The sequence below is a fragment of the Nuphar pumila genome, chromosome 4, assembly GCF_984573655.1.
Source record: "Nuphar pumila chromosome 4, dmNupPumi1.hap1.1, whole genome shotgun sequence".
In the NCBI taxonomy this organism is placed as follows: Eukaryota; Viridiplantae; Streptophyta; class Magnoliopsida; order Nymphaeales; family Nymphaeaceae; genus Nuphar; species Nuphar pumila.
The window spans coordinates 137824857-137841426 of NC_143252.1; the positions used below are offsets into that span (position 1 = coordinate 137824857).

The following is a 16570-nucleotide window of genomic DNA, read 5'->3' on the forward strand; positions in this document are numbered from 1 at the left end:
TAGATACCTCACCGTGGCGTCTTCTTATAAGATACTTAAATCACCTCTCTCTCTCTCTCTCTCTAAAGGCGAAGCTACTCCACAATCCCCTTTACAGATTTTAAAAGGAGGGAGGAATAAAGCGTCCACCCTTTATTCACTTCACACAAAATTGTAGAACAGCTGGCCTATAATTTGAATCGAAGCACAATTTTTTTTACCAAACTCAGCCTCAATACCGAAGACTACAACACTGCTTTTTAAACAATAAAGAATTTTTAATGGGGGCAAATTCCACATAACCAAACTTCAAGAACAAGACGAGAGAGCGAGCCCACCTTTCTTGGTGTGAGATTGAAAACTTGCAGCCACAAACAATTTATGGCCCACAAATCGTGAACGAGTGCTAGCCAGACTGACTGGTGGGCACAACTTGGCCCACACCGTTGCACAGTAAAACCAACGAAAGAAAGAAAATACAATAAAAATATGAACGTAATAAATAACACAAAACGTTCATACAAAACACAAAGAAAGGTTTCTTTCTCAAGAGGAAACGATTCCTATGAACATAAAATAAGCAAAATTTAACAGAGAAAATAAGTGAAGGAAATAGGGAACCAGACGCGCTTTACGTCTAGCCAAACTCAAACTCAGCCTTCTTCAACTTTAACCGGTACAGTCAAGACCCAATTATGTACGAACTCGCATGTAAAGAAACTGACCCAAAACTCTAATTTTATAATTTACAATTTGATCTAAGCCTAATTTTTGTACTAAACAACAATAGTAATAATTTTAATTGCTTTTTTTTTTCCCTTTCTTTCACAATTTCATTTTTCCACTACCAAAAAAAAAGGGAAAAAATAATTAGACGGAGAAAACCAACCCGTGAAATGGAGGTTCACACCTGAGCCCTAGCCGGAGCCGACGCCGAAGACTGATCCACGGCTTCGGGTCTGGAGCCGAGGGAATCCAACGGCGCACTATGATTTGGAACGAGGCCCGGCTGCTTCGGCGTCGACGGCTGGGCCTCGGTGGCTCCGCGATGAGTGATGCCGGAGAACGATCGGTAGATGAACGGCGGAGCTAGAGAGAACGTCCACCGGTCCGACCTCGCCGAGTCGTCCCGGGTGCGCTGGATGCTCCTCCCACCCCGGCTGCTCCCTTCCCCGATCCGGCGCCCGCCGTGACTGCTCCCGCCGGAGACCGATCCGTCCACCGGGAAGACGGAGCAGCTCGCGACCCGGTTCATCCTCCCGGCGACGATCTGCCTCCGGACGTTCTCCGGCAGCCTGAGTGTGAACCTCTCGTATGATTCCGGCGGCACGAGCATGTGACCGGTGGAGTGCGACCGCGAGAACTTCCGGATCGACTTCGCCCGCCCTTTCCCCCTTCGACTCTCCTGCAGGAACCGCAAGTTCTTCGTCACTGGAACGTTCACGCTCGCGATTGCGCTCGCGTTCGCGTCCGGGTTAGGTTCCTGATCCTCCGTCACCGAAATCGATACTTGATTCTGAGCAGCAGCTTGGTCGGCGTGCTCTTGCCGCTCGTTCCCAGGCCGATCAGTCTCGTCGGGGACGTCGATCGCCACAGTTCCGGAGAATCCGTGGCCGGGATCGTCGCGGAGGTTGTGCCGGCACACCGGGCATGTGACGTGCGAGGCAAGCCACGCATCGATGCACTCCGGGTGGAATGCGTGGCTGCAAGGAGGCAGCAACCGGAGCGTCTCGTCGTCCTCGAACTCGCTCAGGCAGACGGCGCACTCGAGCGCGCCCTTGCCGATCTTCAGCGCCTTGACGGTCGAGTACACGAAGGTCGGCAACGACTGGATGACCTCCGGGTCTAGCCCACGCTGGGATCGGCGGGAGAGAGTGAACCGGGAGATTCCCGGCCTCCGGACGCTCTCCGACTCGGTGGCGCACTGCCTTATGTAGATGGAGAAGAAGCCAATGAAGAAGAAAGCGCTTATGAGCACGATCACCATCACGGCTATCGATGGCTGGAACGTCGGATTGTAGTCCGAAAAATCCCCCGTCGCCGGCGGTGAAGCCGTCGTCGATCCATTTCCCGAGTCGGCGTCAGCGCCACCGGGCAGAGAGAGGATGAAGATGAACAAGAAGAAGCAAACAGAGAAGCTATCGAATGGTTGGTGACGCTTGCTGTTTGTTCGGCTCGTCATACTAGGCTCATACCGGAACGCGAGAGCAGAGAAGAAAGACAGGCTTGGCTGAAGGTCTGCCTACAAATATAGGACGGCCGTCGGCTCTACTGTCCTGACCCTGTTAAAATTACCCGGATGGCGTGATCGATAAGTTAAAAAAAACGACGATCTTGACCTTCTCATTGTCTTTGCTCTTTTTTCTTTTTACTTTTTTACCCCTCCAACTTTTGTTGTATTTCTGTTTTGTTTCTCCCGTGTGATCCTTAGTACTACGCAACGCAAGCGTCCGTGGTCCCCACATGCACGTGGAGTTAAGGCTGCTGGTGACGTCATTCCGTCCTTGCTTCTTGTTCGTGTCCGAAGCTGACACGTGCAACAGCTTGGCTTTAGTTTGATGTGAGTCCGGATCTGGTGCAATATAATTGCACAAATATTTGTGCATTAAGCATCTGCTTCTTAGGGACAGGGCCTGTCAGTGGGGCCGGGGCCCAAGGCCTGAAGGGCAATCAGGTGCTTAATGCACAAATATTTGTGCAATCATATTGCACCTGATCTTTTCACAGTTTGGTGTAGGGTCCAGTGAAGGTGATAGATGGGTCAGGTGCGTGAGGAATGAGAAAGACAACAAAGGATAAGCATGTGAATTATTTTTTTCTTTTTATGGTTCCCGGTTTAGTTTGACTGACTGTTGGGCTAGGTTGTGTCGCTATTAAGGCACGTTTGTGTGACAGAAAGTCGTGGCTTTTTTCATATAAACGTATGGTGCCCATGCATTTTTGCGAGCCCGGCTGTGGTCACACAAACATAAGAACCTCTTTCTCCTCAAAGAAAGAGGCCCTCGTTTCAACGCAAGGACCCGCCTTTCCGATGAAAGGTTTTCCGTTTCCTACTTTGTTTCGGACGCCCCAATTAGTGGCCGTTTGTTTCACACCCCACTTTCAGATGAAACCCATCCTTCACATGAAAATAACTCTCTTCCCCGTCTGGTTGCAACCAACATCAATCAGGCCCACACCTTTTTCTCTCAAGGATTTTTATGAAAACCCTGTCAATTAGACACATGGATCGGATTCAAGGTCCACAATCCAGATATGTCAAGGTTTCGCGCGACCAGAGGCAGCCAGCCCATGAAAGATTCCTCTAAAGTGGATGGTTCTAATGTGGACTTTTGTGTAAGCTTTTCTAACGAGAGCAAAGAAGTTAAGCTCTACAAGGACAAGTTGAAAGAGAGCAGCCCAAACAAGAAAGACTCTCAACTCAACTCATTGTACTATTCTCTCCTAATGTGGGAGACTCTTATTCAGTTTGTAACTCTTCATCTTTAAATAGAAGAAGAGTCTTTATCTCAGGTTGAGTGTGAGAGAGATAGAGACACCGTGGGCATATGCCAGTAAAGACTGAATCACATCAAAAATCATTTTTCTCTGTGCGAGTGTGTGCAACCTTCCTTTGCGTGAGAATCAACATCTTAGTCGTGTATCTGTCATTCATGAGTTCATCAATTTCTTTATGGTATCAGAGCCTCATCCTAGGCAATCGTTATAGCAAAGATTCATCGTGTTGTAGTCGTGTGCTTAGTCTAGGATGAAACCTTCATCCTATGAGATAAATTAATTTGTCTCTCTTCGCCTGTTTGGCCCTTTCTTAGCTCTCTTCAGTATTTGCTCTTTACCAAATTAACTGCATAAAATTATATGTTATGGGAGTGTCAATTTACTAGTTTGTTTATCTTACATGATCTAAAAGGGTTCATAGATTAATCAAATCCTTGTCCAAATCAATATACTACTCGGGATGAAATTCAGAAGTTGAATCCTGAGTATGTCTCATGAAAGAGACAAGTTTAGGCCTTGCTGAGCTGGATTATGATCTCATCTCTTACCGAACTTTGGGTAAAAACATATTTTACATCCAATCAAGATGTAAAACATTTATGGCGATAATTTATAATTGCATATAACATGTTTTTTTTATACAAACCGACCCTAAGGAGGGATAGTTTCTACAAATCCGGCCTCAAGAAAGCTCTAGCACATAAAAAGTCATGAAAAAAAGAAATTTGTTCTCGATCTGGCTAGGCTCTTCATCATATATGGCCAATAGCATGGTATTTGGAGAATATCGATCTCTCTAGGTGGGCTGCTGCTGAGTAAGACATAAAAAAACAAAGGGAGAAAAGATGTTTCCTTTAAAACTAGGGTTCAAGAACAAGGAAAACAGAAAAATGAATTAATTCACTAATTTTATTCATAATTAATAAAAAATAATAACATTTATTTATAGATTCTACATAAGAGTCTTAAAAGAAATAAAAACCAAAAATAAGAATCCAAATAGAAAAGTGGGTCCTCCAGTCCCTATCAGACTGGGTTGCTTGGGCAGATCTGGATAAAAAATGACTTCTCGAGGTCAGATCTGAGACGGTTCTTAACATTTTCTCGATGACAAAGTTTTCCACCAAAGCATGTAATCTCTAAGTAGGGTCAGTGACACCCAAGCCCTTAGGGAGCCCAAATAGTGAAAGGCACTCACACATGTGTTAATACCAAATACCAGTACAAAACTCATTTTAAAAACTACAATTAGTTGTATCAAATTTACTATAGATGAAAAAAATGTTAAATTAAGACTGTACAATTACTTGTGAAACACTTAACATCACTAATAGCAGCATGTTTACTAGGCACATTTGTTCTAATCACATGAGAATCACTCTCTCATTGAAATGAGAGAGTGATTCTTATATCACCTCAAATCTCATGTTCAACAGGACATGAGATTTAAATATTGAAGTGATTTTGATTCTCATGAGATTTAAAATCACTTCACCCGTGAGATTTTGAATCAAATGTTTCGAAATCACACCTATATTTCATGGGTCTGCAAAAAGAAAAGTTGATGTGAACATTGGGGGGAACCCCAACATTTGTCTTCTGCTCTCTTCTATACGAAGAAACAAAGCAAAGGGGAAACGCGGAAGCAAGACTTGTGCCGAAGAAACAAATGAATGTTTTTTTTCCTTTTCCTGGCTGTTGAAGGGGGGTGGGGTGGTGGAACCGACTCTTGGATCATGTTTTTTCGATGAAAAAATATACTTTTATGAGCCAAGAATAATTGATACCTTCATAGCCATTGATTTTTGGATCACTGAAAAACCTATATACTGGTCAAATTCACATCCAAAAGCCGGTTCCCAGTAAACAAAACCTATAGATCACATCTATGGTATTAGATGTGAGAAAAAATACTTAAAACTACAATGGTTGAAGAGGCCTAACGAGACCTAATGAAAAAAAGCGGCTTAAGGAGCACATAAACATACCAAACAGGGCAAAGAGAGAAATGAGGCCTAATATGTTCAGTTCTTATATATATATATATATATATATATATATATATATATATATATATATATATATATATATATATATATATATATATATATATAGTAACCTGTGTCTTCAAACACACAAAGTGTTTGAAGATGGGGTTGGATGAACTGTTGCCATTGATAGCGCAGATCAAATGGCAATGGTTCGACTTTTTTTTGCCCTCTCTAGACATTTAGTGGCAGTCTTGATCGCCGCTAAATGTCTGTGGGAAAATGACTTTTAGTAGCAGTACAAAACCGCAGCTAAAAGTCATTTTTTGAAAAAAAAGAGTGTGCAGTGTAGTGCAGGCTGCAGCACGTTTGAAGAAAAAAATCCGTTCGAAGATACGGGTTTCATATATACAAAACGGCCGCTAAAAGTCATTTTTTTAAAGAAAAAAAGAACGTTGCGGCATAGTGCTGCGCGTTCAAAGATGTTTGACCGAAAATCCGTTAGAAGATAAGGGTTTTCCTATATATATATATATATATATATATATATATATATATATACAACTAAGTTCCTTGTCAAAACGGCTAATCTTCGGGTAGGGTCACCGATACCTAAACCCATGTGGAGCCTACCAGAATAGTAATGTTTCTAGTACATACTAACGATAACAGTAATAATAATAATATTAATAAGCAGAGAAACCTTAGATTAATTTACATTAATGAATATGGAAAAATCCCAAGAATCTTAAGGAAACAAGCAAAAGCTTAGAAGGTCGTGGGGGTCATTGAGGATTCATCACTGCTGCCGTCATCACCATTAACTATCATCATGAAAGCAGTGTCAAATTACAAGGTCCACCTTCGGCCATGCGTACTTCACCAACACCACCTAATAAACGTCACACTATTCTTGTGATGAATGGTGGACTGTTTTTGCTTTGCCTTTTTTTATCATTCTAGAGCAAGGCGACTTCCTTGGAGGCGAGAGGGTGCGCCACCGGTTTATACTGTCGAGAAAGCCACTGTAAGTTCGCCCAGCGTAGCTAATGTGGCTAGGTTTCCCTGTTCTTTATAGAAAAAAAAGGACTAAAGCTCTAAATCCATAAGTATTCGACCCATCAGGGTGTATTTTTTTTTTTTAATGCAAGCTAGTGTTACGTAGACCCTATCAGTTATACAACTATACCATTGGATTTTTAACCTGCAACGCCCCCAACACAAGCTGACTTGCACTAACTGCTCTTATCAGACAACTGGAGCCCCTGTTGGCGACCATCAGGGTGTACTTAAACCAACACAAATAACTAACTCCCTTACTCATGTTTGGGTTTTGAGAAAATGAATTCTTAAATCCTGTTCCATATAGTTTAAAAAGAGCTTATATTCAGCAAAAATGCTTTTATACTCTAGTCAGGTCAGCTCAGGTACTTATCATAACCCAAACCCAACCTGCATTATTGCTTGTGTCAGAAATCGAGTCAATCATACTAATATTGGAGTTGTCATATCTATATTTATACCTGAATATTCTAGTTTTGTTGGATCAAGTACATGTTATCTGACTCATTGATACAAACCAGGTTTATGGCAACCTTAGTTTGGATGTCATAAATATAAAAAAAAGCATTTGCTATTAACTTATTGCATCCATAGTCATCTTAAAATAAATATGGAATAACATGTTTATCAATTATCAATGCTCCAAGTATTTAAGAAATCTCTATCCAGAGACAGAGAGAGAGCCGAACTATAACCATCAACATTACGAAACGAAAACAGGTTCAACCAACATTGAACCTACCGGGAAACCAAACACGGGCCCAAGACATGCCAAGGAGCCCCAAAAAAGGGAAAAAAAAAGAAAAGGAGAGATGCAAGGAGAAAAAGAAGAAAGAAACAAGAAGCCAATATAGATAGGCGACGAGCATCACCCAGGATCATGAATGGTCCCTGGAGGCAGATGGTGTTGCAGATCAGGGATGTTGATGCGGAGAATGGCGTATATGTCCGCCAAAATAAGGTTCACCATTTTGTTGAACACTGCCGGAATCTGCCGAAAAATAGCGTTGTTGCGAGTCATCCATACGGCCCACCATGACGAGAGAAGCCAAGTTCGCCAAATAATACGCCATTTATTGCAATGACGAACTGGTTGAGGACCCCACAACAAATCATTGGCGAACGATTCCTGACGCACGCTGACCCTCGGCTTATTCCAAGTCACCTTAAAGATGTTTTGAAAAACAAAGCACTCCCAAAAAAGGTGAAAGGCAGATTCTTTAGCCGCCTCACACAACACACATTTACTCGGCAGATGAAAACCGATGGATTTGAGGAAGTTGTCAGTCTGCACCCGATTGTGTAAGATTAGCCAAGCCAGGAAACATGATCTCGGAGTGGGACCCTTGCCCCAGATCAGGTTCGTCGGAAACCGGTCCACCCCCGATGGAAGGAGAGCGAGGTAGCCTTCTTTAGAGCGGAAAGATCTGTTCGGAGCAAGGTTACAACCAAAGAACAGGGACTGTGATTCAACATTGCCATTATGAGATAGAACTGCAGACCATGCTTGGATCCATGATCGACGAAGCTTTGACATAGATCGCTGACGCACGCTTGTGGCCCCCACCAATGATTCCACACCACCGTATTTAGCTAGAAGCACGCTTGCACACGGAGACCCAGGTTGGTGTGCAAGCCAACTCTGCTTCACGACAAGAATCATACTCCTCAGCCGGGGGTCCTTAATTCCCAACCCCCCCTATTTTGGGGTAGTCGAAGAGTGTCCCACCCTATTAGGTGGCGCTTGTTTTCGTGACCACGCCCAGACCACAGGAAGTGCGTCATTACCTGAGCTATCTTCTTACTAACCCCCATGGGCATCAGGAACATAGACATAAAAAATTCTGGCATAGCAGAAAGAACGTGCTTGATGAGAGTTAGTCTACCTGCGATAGAAATGTAGGACGCTTGCCAGCCCAAAATTTTTTTCTGAACCCTTTGGATAGTGGTGCTCCAGGCTGCCGTTGATACACGACTGATTTGGAGCGGTAGACCCATATAAGAGAAAGAGTTATCCGAAACCGAGCATCCGAATATCCGCTGGCCCAAGTCCAACATAGAAGCAGGGGCGTTGACCATGGAAAGACAACACTTCTCGTAGTTCAAGGATAGACCTGACATCGATTGGAAAAAAAGAAGGACAAGCTTGAATCTTAACATTTGTTGGATGGAGGCCCTTCCGAAGATAATTATGTCATCAGCGTATGTCAGGATCTGACTACGACACTCTTGAATACCGAGAGATTCAATTAGATCACCCTCCACTACCCTCTTAACCAAGACCACCAGGCCTTCAGAGACGACGTTAAAGAGTAACGGAGACAGAGGACATCCTTGTCGAAGACCACGACCAAGTTTGAATTGTTTTCCCTTGACCCCATTGATCTGAAACTGTGATTGGGCATTGGTTACCAGCTCATGCACCCAGCTAGAGAAACGCCTACCGAAGCCCAAGTTTGCCAACATGTTGAAGAGGAACGACCAATGAACCGAGTCGTAGGCTTTATGAAAGTCAAGCTTCAGAGTGAAAAAGGCTCCCCCGCTGATCTTGAGAGAGTGCAACACTTCTGTGGCCAAAATGAAGGAATGTTGAAGTCTTCTGTTAGGAATGAAGGCGAACTGAGCCTCTGAGAAAATCCTAGGAGCAATTGAACGCATCCTGTTAGCTAAGACCTTGGCGATAATGCGATATAAACTCCCTAACACTGATATAGGTCTAAACCGCGAGATATCCGATGCGGCTTCCTCCTTAGGAATAAGCGACACAATTGCTAGGTGAGAATGAACCGACAATCGGCCATTTCGATGAAACTCGGCGAAGACACTAAGAATGTCACTCTTAACGCATTGCCAGAACATGCGAAAGAAATCCACAAGATAGCCATCAAATCCTGGAGCTTTCCACCCAGACGACTCCCGCACCGCCGAGACGATTTCTTCTTCGGTGAACAACCCCTGAATCGAGTTGGCTAGCGCTCGATCCATGGACAAAAATAAAGTTGAACTCATATTGCCACCTACAGCTTGGTTGCAGGAATACAGGTTAGAAAAGTAGTTGGAGACAGCATTGAGTACCTGATCGCCCGAAAAGGAGACACCATTGATATACAGAGTGTGAATCACATGTCTTCGATGCCTGTGAGATGCTAACGAATGAAAGAACCTTGTATTCCCGTCACCCGCTTTAAGCCAATTCACCCTTGACCGCTGCTTCCAACGAATTTCATCCTTTAGACGCCACGATTGCACTAGAAGAGTCAGCTCGGCCGATCTAGCATTGAGACATTCAATATCTGATGCATTCATATAGGACGTATCCAAGAGAGACTGATTGATAGAAGCCAGCTCTCGCTCCCAATCCCCCAGATTTTGGAATTTACTTATTCTATTGGAGATAAGCCAAGATTTGATATCGCGAGATAGACGAAAAAGCTTAACCATGCATCTTGTAGCCGCCCGGACTGCAAAGCAAGGTCTACTCCAAGATTGATGGACTAACGACTCGAAGCCCTCCTCCTTAAGCCACCATTGCTCAAATCTAAAGGATCTATCGCCGGTGAAGCCTTGACCCCATCGGATAACAATCTGACTATGGTCTGAGACAGATGGTGGCAGAAGACAACAAGAGATGTCATTAATAGAACTCAGCAGCTCTGACGAAACAAGCACCCTGTCTAGCAGACGGAAGCACGGAGTAGATCGTCGATTGGACCACAAGAAAGCTTCACCAACATAGGGAACGTGGTACAACCGGTTCATCTGAATAAAATTTTGGAAGCCCCTCATTGAAGCCGAGAAATTAACCGGAAAGCTAGAATCGATAGGAGACATAAGGCAGTTGAAATCTCCCATGATAATATGTTGATCCCCGAATGAAGCAATTACCCTATTTAAGTCCAACCAAAACTCCTCCCGACGGCTTTGACGGTGGGGACCATACACCATAGTGACCACAGCTGAAACAGTCTGAGTAGGTAAGGGAAGAGTGATGGATATGGAAAACGTACCTTCATCCACCTGTTGTAAGGCTAGAGAATGCTTCCCAAGGATGAGGATGCCTCCCGCATATTGAGTCGCAGGCTTGAAGAAGGAATCTGCACCACGCCATATTTCGGAGACGATCGAGCTCGAGATATCTGCCATCTTCGTTTCACAAAGAGCAATAAGATCGGGCTTTTCTTGACGGATCCAACTCGCCAGGAAAAGACATTTGGTGGGGCAATTCAGTCCCCGAATATTCCAACACAAGATCTTCATAACTGAAAGTCCGGAAATACCCGAGGAGTGCGGATCCTCACAGACCGCCTAGGAGAGACCCCAGACTCGCCGGATGGAGATAGCGAATGTCGACGGCGTCTCCTAATAGGGAGACCACCCCACCCAGGAGGAGATAACCCCTCGACCGAAGGAGAAGTGGTGTTGATGAACGAGATACGCCCAGCATCCGCGACCAAGGTCGGTAAACGATCTGCGATCGCGGCCAAGGACTCACGCATAACAGAATCAACGTTGAGGAGCTGGGCTTGGGAAAGCGCAAGCTTGAGCCGCCGAGCTGCATCGTCCACAGACAGACCCAAAAAGGATGAGAGTTGACCACTCAAAGATGACGAACCCGCAATTGACGGATAGACCAAGTTTGGGGAGCCCTCCAGGTCTGCGAAGTCGCCCTCCCGGATGAAAGAGGAGGAGTTCAATGCCAACGGAGCCCTGCAAAACACGGCTAACAGAGGGGCACTTACCAAGCTGATGGAGACCAGGCGAATCAGACATACGCTGCACTTTGTTGAGAAAGACGAAACCAAGACTGAAAGGCCATCAACCAGCTTGAAGAAGAAACACTGTCAGATCGGGACTCCGATAATAGGCGACCTGTGGGCCCGAGCAAGGAGAGAGTCCTCCGAGAGATGAGACTTGTAACGCGAGAAAGACCCAAACTCGTATGCCCCATAGGTCGAAGCAAACGAAATATAGGATGATGCAGCTGCCGAGTGGCAGAGAGAATCCTTAGACGCCAAGGCGACACCTGACGGTACCCGATCCCCATCAAGCTCGAAGAAAGGATCCACCAAAATGATCCACAACAACATAGCCCAAGACTCAGACCACCCGGGAAGCCACGACAGCCAACATCTTCCTGACCGAGGCCAAGATGCCTCGTCACACCCGCCATACCACCTGAGAGCCCGGCCCGCTTCGAACAACGAGCACAGAAAGGAAGATACTACAGATGATGATGATGATGATGCGAGCAGATTCGCACCTCGAGGCTGCAAAACGCCCCCTGCCGACACAGAGACACAAACACCGCCAGGGAGCCGCGGTAGCCCGAACCCCAACGCCCCCGAAGGAGAGGAAGATGACGACAGCGGACAAAGAGAATCTCTGCTCACCCAAGAAGACCTCGCCACTTCGCTAACGGGACCCACGATATCCACCGATCTCCGTACGGCTTAAAAACCGAGTGGCCAGCACGACCACCAAGACAAGGAGAGGCGAGATCTCGAAAATTGAATCGGGGAGAGCCTGCTTGCCTCGCCTCTGGCCATAACAACTCCTCGCACATCAAAAGGAGCGAAAGAAGAGAAAAAGTACCTTCGTCGACCAGAAAAAGGAGAATAAATCGAAGGCACCCCCGAGCACTCGACCTGCATCCCCGATCTACGCCGAGGAGAAAAGGACGGATAAAACGCAGGCATCCCCGAGCAAGCCACCTGCACCCCCGAGCATGTCGCAAGCACTCCCTGGCTGCAGAAGTCACCAGACGCGGAACCCTCAGAGACAGAGGCAGCACAAAGGACAGGCGGGCCCGACACAGCAGAGCAGAAACTATCTCGACCCAAGATGGCAGGCGAGCCACAGGTACGGTCACGACACAGATGGTTAAGATTGAAACGCTTCCCTGCGAAAGACATCGGAGCAACCGTAGACGGTCGCATCGGCACCCAAACGGAGCCGATCTTGAATCCCAAAAATGACGACGAAGGATCTTCCAAGATATCGATCTGGACCCAAGGCGCGAAAGAGGCTTTGCGAGGACGGTGCATACCTCGCGAAGAGGCTCGTCCGAGGGAGGGAGGAGGGACTACCGCCCACGAGGGCCTCAACACTGGGTGCCGCCGAGACCTGAACAACGAGGCGCAATGGAGGCAAGCACAACGCCTGCGAAAGTTGAGTGAAAGGCAACCCGCGCACCACCAGTTACCCGGCTTCGCCTGTGAAAGACGAGAGCGAGAAAGCTTTTTGGAGAAAGACCGCTGCCAGGTAGCTTTCACCTCCTGCCAGCCCCGACCGTCGATCGAGCTGGGCGGCCTACGAAAGAAAAACGGAGCCCGAAGAGAGGCGCCAACAGAGCATGCCTGAAGGGATTCCACCCTGACAGCTCTAAGAAATCGCCCGACATCACGAGCCAGCAGTGAACCGGCTGCGAGACAGGACGCAAAGGCCTCCGATAGAGAGAAAAACACACGAAAAGATAAGCGGAAAGGGAGAGCAACAACAACACCTTGGCGGCGAAGGGCGAAAGCGAGTTCCCAATCGTTCAAAGCCTCTAGAATAGAGGATAGAGCATGTTGGTTGGCCTGCAGGGAGTTGGAAGCTCCTAAGCCCCAGAAGAAGAGGGATGAGGGAGGCAAGTGTCCCACCGAAGGATTGACGATGGAGGTCGGAATCCTTGACGCCGATGGCCGAAACCCCTTACACTCGGGAGACTTGGAGCTTGGCGGAGGACTGCTTCTAGATGCCGAGGACAAAGGTGTCAGTGCCGCGGACGCCCACCACCGTGATTCCCTACCGGACGGCCTCCAGCACGAACTCCACCTCCCGTCGTGCATCGCTGAGAGAAAGAGACTGAGTAACCTCCCTCAATCGCTCCTTCACGCTGCTTTGAGACAACTGGAAACCCAATCACCGATGCAGAGGAGGAAGGGGGCTGGACCACCCAGAAAAGGTGGCAGAGGGGTCGTGAGACGCAGAGGGTCGGATGAGGATGGACAACAAGATAGAGGTCAGTGAGAGTCACTGTTGCTGGAAACTCAAATGCTGATGCGGAGGCCGAAAGGGGATGGACCACTGAAAAAATGGTGGCAGAAGGGGATGGACAACAAGAGAGAGGTCGGTGAGATGCAAGATTTGAGAGAGGGAAAGAGGGTCGGGTAACCTCCTTCACGCTTAGAGACTGTTGCTGGAAACCCAATCGCTGATGCGGAAGCCGAAGGGGAATGGACCACCGAAAAATGGTGGCAGAGGAGTCGTGAGATGCTGAGGGCCCTATCGACGGGCGCACACAACAGAGGGCATCAAAGAGCATCCGACGGAGGGCATCCGACAGAGACTGCACTGACTGGAAATGAAAAGAAGAAGGGATTTGGGGTTTTGAGGATTTGGGGTTTGAGAGAGAGAGAGAGAGGATCGTATGCTCTGAGACGGAGGTGGCTCTGCAATGGGAGTGAGTGAGAGAGGTGAGAGTGCTGTGATGGTGGTGGCTCTGAGACAGTGGAAAATCGCCGACGGTGGTGGCTCATAGAGAGAGAGAGCGATTGTGAGAGAGAGGAAAGAGGAAAGGACTGCCATCTGGTGGGAAGGCGGGGCTGCCATCTGGTGGGGGCGGCAATGGTGGAAGTGGAAGAAGAAGGAAGGGTCGGTGGTGGTGGAACAGAGAGAGAGAGAGAGTCACGGGTATAAGGTATTCAAGGGGGTGTCTTTTGTCAAAGCTGGATCAAAAGGCATGGGGGGAGCAGAGGACGCCGGAGCTAAGGATGGTGGGGAAGGGACAGTGAAATACCCCGGTGGGAGCAGAGGACGCCGGAGCTAAGGATGGTAGGGAAGGGGAAAAGCCAGAGAGAGAGAGAGAGAGAGAGAGAGAGAGAGAGAGAGAGAGAGAGAGAGAGTTCTCTTTTTTCTTTTCAATCCAACCGATCGTCGGATTCCGAAACTCCGAGCTCCTGGGTGGTGATGAAGTAGGAGGTGGGGAGAGAGTTGGTGAAGGTGAGGGTGGGGTTGGAGCCACTGGCTTTAGTGGAGGAGCAGGCTCTCTCAATGGTGGAGAGAGAGAGAGAGAGAGAGAGAGAGAGAACCGTGAAACTCGGCTGGGTCGATTGATTCAATCATGAAACTTGACCAAGTCAACCAAGTCCGTTAGGGTGTGCTTGAATAGCTGATGCGTGTGGACAGAAAGCGCCGGGATGTCCACGCACGTCTGCAAACAGGACAGGACACACTCTCCTGCCCTGTGCACACTCCCCCAAAAAATGGTTTTTTTTTTGTCTGAGAGTGTCTGTCCGCCACTGTTCTGCCGGGGGGGACACGGAACAGAGGCGGATGCCAAATAAGCATCCATGTAACGCATCAATATTGCGTGGGGGCGTGGACATGCATGGTGCCTGTGCTTGGTGCATCCCGTGGATGGGCACAGACAGGAATTAAAACGCGCCCTTATTGAACACAGTATGGTCTATTTTGAGTTTTATGTGTTTCTTCAATAGGTAACAGTTCGATCCAAGACAGTTCAGTAGTCACAAGATGACTCGGTTGCAAGTTCTTGGAACAGGTACGAGAAATATATACTAAATGTAAATAATAGAAAATCTTGACAGTCCTTACTAAATAACTTGGAATTTGGCATCCTTTATAAAAATATCTATCGGATGGAGCAGGGCATTAGACTAGACAGAGACTGATTAGAGGAGTTACCACCACCGGCAGGTCGCAAGAGAGATTAGCCTCTACAGATAGGAAGGCCTTTTTCAGGAGATTGGCCATAAGTATTTATCTGGCCATTTTACACAGAGGTCCTGCCTCACCCCAACATTTCTCATCGAAAAAAAAAATGGTAAATTCGTTCTTCTCTCGATCTTTTGGCTAAGCAATATTCGTGATATTCCAACCCGAGACCCATTGGTTTTAATAACGTGACTTTACCATCCAAGACCAGCTCGAAGGAAAAGTCGTTTCTTGAAAAAGGCATGGCCTCTCTCAAAAAGACCTTGGTTTTCCCTTTTCTCACAGGAAAGAGCCCCCTTGGCATGGGGAGGCTGTTTCTTATGAAATGTCTGAGCTCCAAAGGAGAACATGGTTCTGCCGTCCTCACGTACGGGCTGCGCATTTTTCCGGCTACTGAGGTAATTCAGAAAACAAATGGTGCCTAATTAAAAAAGAAGCCTAAATCTTTCTCTAAACAATTTTTCTTTGACCTACCTGTTGTATTTGTTAGGCCCAAACCCGTTAAAAGGCTTGTTGGGTCAAGGTTCACCCAACGCGGCATGGGCCACCGTGATACTTTTGACCATCAATGGTTGGTCAAGAGAGAGAGAGAGAGTCTCTCTAGAAGCCTACCCTCCCTTACTAGAGTTGATTTCATAAGTGAACTGGTAAAGTCAGCACCAAGGTTGTTAAATGCGATGAGGCGAAGCGAGGCATTGAGCCTGCACTTCGCCTCTGAGGCGTACGCCTCTCACAACATGAGACTCTCAAGTACCCGTAGTATTATCTAAAATATCGTAAAAATATGTGGCATCACACTCAACGCCTCGCACTAGTGAAATTTCATCATTATTATGGTGAACATGGCTGCTTCTAACCCAGAAATCCCAGATTTGGGTTAGAAACTTTTTATATTTACTTTAAGCGCATCACAGCAACACCTCAGTACCTTGAGCAGGCGTACGCCTCTCACAACACTGGCATGAGTTGATTCTGTCAGAGAGAGAGAGAGAGTCTCCTCTCTAAAAGCTTACCCTCCCTCACTATAGTTGATTCCATAAGTGAACTGGTGAAGCCAGCACTCTTTGCATGAGTTCCTGTCAAGCTAAACTAATAATCATAAAGTAATGGCTTTGACAAAGGAAAACCTTTACAGACAATCCGGTCACTTAATGGTTGATGGGCCCACCTCCCTGTGAGGTAAAACTTCAGGCCAAGTATAAGACCATCCAGCTAGGGATGGCAGGACCCAGGGGGAGGTGGGGGACAAGGTTTTTACCCTAGCCCCGTCTCAAAATTCTGCCCTCCATGGATTTTGATTTTAACCTTCATCCCTGCCTCCATCC

At 46.8% G+C, this 16570-nt stretch overlaps 1 protein-coding gene across 1 annotated transcript; it reads right to left on the bottom strand.

Annotated features, from left to right (window-relative positions):
* Positions 1 to 694: 694 nt before the first annotated feature.
* LOC149841236 (E3 ubiquitin-protein ligase ATL31-like) lies at positions 695 to 2235 on the bottom strand. The gene has a single exon (XM_090003710.1). It carries the CDS (start codon positions 2159 to 2161, stop codon positions 884 to 886), a length of 1278 nt encoding a protein of 425 aa, XP_089859836.1. The 5' UTR covers positions 2162 to 2235; the 3' UTR covers positions 695 to 883.
* Positions 2236 to 16570: the final 14335 nt, after the last annotated feature.

Excerpts from the sequence above, each read along its gene's own strand:
- LOC149841236 (XM_090003710.1), bottom strand. The coding sequence starts at position 2,161 with ATGACGAGCCGAACAAACAGCAAGCGTCACCAACCATTCGATAGCTTC.